Source organism: Sapajus apella, unplaced genomic scaffold (genome assembly GCF_009761245.1).
Source record: "Sapajus apella isolate SASKATOON/1434 unplaced genomic scaffold, GSC_monkey_1.0 scaffold130, whole genome shotgun sequence".
Lineage (NCBI taxonomy): Eukaryota > Metazoa > Chordata > Mammalia > Primates > Cebidae > Sapajus > Sapajus apella.
The window spans coordinates 635,517-639,832 of record NW_022437070.1 but is presented as its reverse complement, the minus strand read 5'-3'; the positions used below and the strand labels follow the sequence as shown (position 1 = coordinate 639,832).

Genomic DNA, 4,316 nt, shown 5'->3' with positions numbered 1-4,316 from the left:
AAAAAAAAAAAAAAAAAAAAAAAAAAAAAAAGCAGGGCGCAGTGGCTCATGCTTGTAATCCCAGCACTTTGGGAGGCGGAGGTGGGGAGATCGCCAGGTCAGGAGTTCGAGACCAGCCTGGCCAACATGGTAAAACCCCGTCTCTACTAAAAATACCAAAATTAGCTGGGTATGGTGGCGTGTGCCTGTCATCCCAGCTACTCGGGAGGCTGAGGCAGGAGAATCACTTGAACCCGGGAGGTGGAGGTTGCAGTGAGCCGAGGTTGCACCACTGCACTCTAGCCGAGGTGACAGAGCAAGACTCCGTCTCAAAAAATAATAATAAATAAAAATAAAACTCAATCAGTCTCCTTCACCAGGCAGTGCCCCAGCCCTGCTGCTGTGAGCACTCACAGCTGCCCCTTTCCCCTGGGAGTCGTCCTCTCTGCCTTCCAGAGCCGAGCTGCCCGGAACTGCAGCGGCTGACTCCCCGCCAGCCCTGAGAGCTGGGGTTACCTGCAGGATGTGCACGCCCTTCAGGGAGACCACGGCCAGCTCCTGCAGCCCGTCCCCGGTCAGGTCCACGTGAGCCATGGCCAGCAGTGGACTGGAGAAGCTCCGCTGCCACAGCAGGCGGAACCCACGCTGGGCCCCGGGGAGCCCCGACTCCGGCCCTTGGTACTTATAACACAGCAGTTCCTGCAGGGGTGAAGGGTCGGGGTCACACAGGTTGAAGGGGGGACAGTGGAGGGAGGCCCGTGGGTGGGGACTCCAACCGTCCCGTCCCACCTGTCCATAGGTGGCCACCAGGACTTCTGGCCGCCCATCCAAATCCACGTCGGTGACCAGGCCACAGAGGACGCTGTCAAATTGGTCACTGCCGGGCAGGAGCAGCTGGTCTTCCAGGCCGCGGTTCAGCAGGTCCCTGAGGGTTCCAAATGCAGCGGAGAGACTGGGGTCAGCCTGTGGTGCCTGCCACCCTTGGCGGATGCTGAGCTGGTACCGGTCCTGCTTCCCTTCCAGGTCTCAGGAGGCCAAGGCACCATCATCTCAGATTTGGACATGTTCACAGACCCAGCAAGGGCTCAACCTGTCACTCAAGCCGTTCGCCTCCAGCCCATCTCACTCCCAAATGGAAAGCCACAGTGTCCCACTGGGGACTCAGACGCATGCGCCCTCAATCTAGTCGCCCATGCTGCCTTCATGGAGCCCGAAGACGGCTTGGCCCTGGCTTGGACACCTTCCCCACCCCTACACGGGTGCCAGAGCTGGCCACAGTCGCTTCCAAGCGCTGACTGGGAAATGTCCCCATGTCATCAATTCATGGCTCACAACCCACCACGGTGGGAGTATTTACACTTTGGACACTCGGGTAAATGCTTCACACCTGGGCTTTCCCCGGGCAGAGCCAGTAATTAAACATTTGCCAGCACACCCACTATCTCCCCTCCAGCGGGCGAGGGCGTCTCTGCTCCCATCCTCCCGCCTCAACGTATTCCCAAGTCTATACCTCAATATTCACAGCCCCGCCCCTGGGTCACAAGTATCTTTCTTTCTTTCTTTCTTTTTTTTTAAAGATGGGGGTTTCACCATGTTGGTCAGGCTGGTCTTGAACTCCCGACCTCAGGTGATCTGCCCGCCTCAGCCTCCCAAAGTGCTGGGATTACAGGTGTGAGCCACTGCACCTGGCCCACAAGTGTCTTTACTTGTCCAGGTCTGACTAAACCACCCAATGGAACTTACTGTGGAGAATGACGAGGTTAGACCACAGTAGAAAGAAACAAGGTTAGACCACACCCATGGGTCTCAGGCCCCCTCACCGGTACACCACGGCTGGCTCCAACATGCTGGCCACGAGCACGCTGTACTCATCTTGTGGTGGCCTGTCCTTGGTCTCTGGAGAAGAAACATGAATGGTAATCCCAATACTTTGAGAGTCCGAGGTGGGTGGATCAGTTGAGGTAAGGAGTTCGAGACCAGCCTGGTCCACATGATGAAACCCCACCTCTACTAAAAATACAAAAATTAGCCCGGCGTGGTGGTGGGTGCCTGTAATGCCAGCTCCTCCGGAGGCTGATGCCAGGAGCATCACTTGAGTTGGGAGGCGGAGGAGGCAGTGAATTGAGACGGCACCACTGCACTCCAGCCTGCGCAACAAGAGCGAAACTCTTGTCTCAAAAAAAAAAAAAAAAAAAAAAAAAAAAAAGACACTTGCCGTGTATGTTTACAGCAGCCCAATTCACAACTGTGAAGGTGTGGAACTAAGCTGCGTGGCCATCGACGAATGAGTGGAGAAAGAAAATGTGGCACATATACCCCCGGAGTACTACTCAAGCCACAAAAAGGAATGCAGCATTGTCTTTTGCGGCGACTTAGATGGAGCTGGAGGCCATTATTCTAAGTGCAGTAACACAGGAGTGGAAAGCCAAAAAAAGTATGTTCTCACAGAAGAAGGAGCTAAGCTCTGAGTATACAAAGGCATACAAAGTGTATAATGGGCTTTGGAGGCTCAGAAGGGGGAAGGAGGGAGGGGGTGTGGGTTAAAAAGTACACATTAGGTACAACGAACACTACTCAGGTGATGGGTGCATGGAAATCTCAGAATCCACCATTGTATAATCCATCCATGCAACCAAAACCACTTGTGCCCCCAAAGTGATTGAAATTTTTAAAAATCTTTTTTTTTTCTCTTAAATATGGAGTCTGAGCTCTGTCACCCAGGCTGGAGTGCAGTGGTGCGATCTTGGCTCACAGCAACCTCTGCGTCCTGGGTTCAGGTTATTCTCCTGCCTCAGCCTCCTGAGTAGCTGAGACTACAGGTGCCCATCACCATGCTTAATTTATTTTTATTTTTATTTTTTTAGTAGAGACAGGGTTTCACCATGTTGGCCTGGCTGGTCTCAAACTCCTGACCTCAGGTGATCCGCCCCCCTTGGCCTCCCAAAGTGTTGGGATTACAGGTGCCTGCCACCATACCCAGTGACTTTTTGTATTTTTAGTAGAGACAGGGTTTCACCATCTTGGCCAGGCTGGTCTTGAACTCCTGACCTCGTGATTCATGTGCCTTGGCTTCCCAAAGTGCTAGGATTACAGGCATGAGCCACCGTACTCAGCCTAATTTTTGTATTTTTAGTAGAGATGGGGCTTCGCCATGTTGGCTAGGTTGCTCTCGAACTCCTGACCTCAGGTGATCCACCCTCCTCAGCCTCCCAAAGTACTGGGATTACAGGTGTGAGCCACGGTGCTCGGCCAAACATTTTTTTTAAAAAGCAAAATACCAGTCAGGGACAGACTCCAATAAAGGAGCAGAAACGATCCACATGTTGGGGAAAAGGCTAGACCCTGGGTGGTCGGGCATCGGTGAGGCCAAGAGCATAGCCCAGGACTAGACTGCAGCAAGAGACATGGTGAAGCGGCCACAGAGCCGGCGAGTAAGTCCCGAGGTGAGACGTGCAGATCAGGGCACGGAAGGAGAGGTGGACGCCCAGCCCTAGGTTACGGGGCTAAGGTTACGCCAAAATGAGAACCACTGTGAACCCTACCAGAAAAAACAGGGCTTAGTCTCATGTTTTAGTTCTGCAAGTGAAATTCACAGAGAGGGGAGGGGAGGGAAGAGGCGCTCTGTAGCTCAAGGTCTGGAGTCGGGGAGGCACGAAGGAGGGACTGGGGCCTGGACACTTTGAGAGAGAGTGCAAATTTGGGGGGGAAGAGCCAAGCAGGCAGCTTAGCCTCCTCCCCTCAGCCCCCTCTGCCCACCGCTGTCTCCCCATCCCCTCAAACCCAGAGCTCACCCTTGGGGGCCGAGAGGCTGAACACGATCACTCGGGAGATGGGGCCGTCCTGCAGGACCGACCACGTGTGCAGAACCTCTGCGTGGAGAGCAAGGACTCAGGGCCCCAGCCCCACCATGGTCCCGCCCCCCGCCCTCAAACCCCTGCCCTTCCTCCCCCACCTGTCAGCCTCATCCTAGCCCCAAACGCGGCAGCTTTCAGACCCACCATAGCCCCATCCCCAAGCCCCACCCTCATCCGTCAAAGCTTTCCCCTAGCCCACCCAGCTCCAGCCTTCAGTCCCACCCCCAAGCCCCTCCCCCCTCCCCTACACCACCCAGCTCCTGACCTCAGCCCCCCTCAGCTCCCCCGCCCCCCCACCACAAGGCCCATCCTCATCCCTCAACCCCATTTCCCCCTCCGCTACCCCACCAAGCTCCAGTCCTCACCCCCCCGGCCCCGCCCCCAGCTCCATCCTAGCTCCGCCCCAGCCCTCAACCCCACCCTAAGCCCCCAGCTCCATCCTAGCCCCGCCCCAGCCCTCAACCCCACCCCCTGACCCCGCCC

General features: G+C 55.7%; 1 protein-coding gene and 1 long non-coding RNA gene across 2 annotated transcripts in view; one reads left to right on the top strand and one right to left on the bottom strand.

The window, feature by feature from the left end:
- Positions 1–4,316, bottom strand: part of KPTN (kaptin, actin binding protein) — a 9,250-nt gene that overhangs the window by 846 nt on the left and 4,088 nt on the right. Inside the window, exons 8-11 of the mRNA XM_032262515.1 lie at positions 3,771–3,848; positions 1,800–1,875; positions 769–904; positions 496–678 (exon numbers count right to left, since the gene is read on the bottom strand). Of these exons, the coding sequence (XP_032118406.1) occupies positions 496–678; positions 769–904; positions 1,800–1,875; positions 3,771–3,848 (473 nt within the window). The remainder of the gene's footprint in view (positions 1–495; positions 679–768; positions 905–1,799; positions 1,876–3,770; positions 3,849–4,316) is intronic.
- Positions 448–4,316, top strand: part of LOC116539534 — an 18,495-nt gene continuing 14,626 nt past the window's right edge. The window contains exons 1-2 of the long non-coding RNA XR_004264104.1: positions 448–564; positions 1,003–1,648. This is a non-coding gene — a long non-coding RNA (uncharacterized LOC116539534). The remainder of the gene's footprint in view (positions 565–1,002; positions 1,649–4,316) is intronic.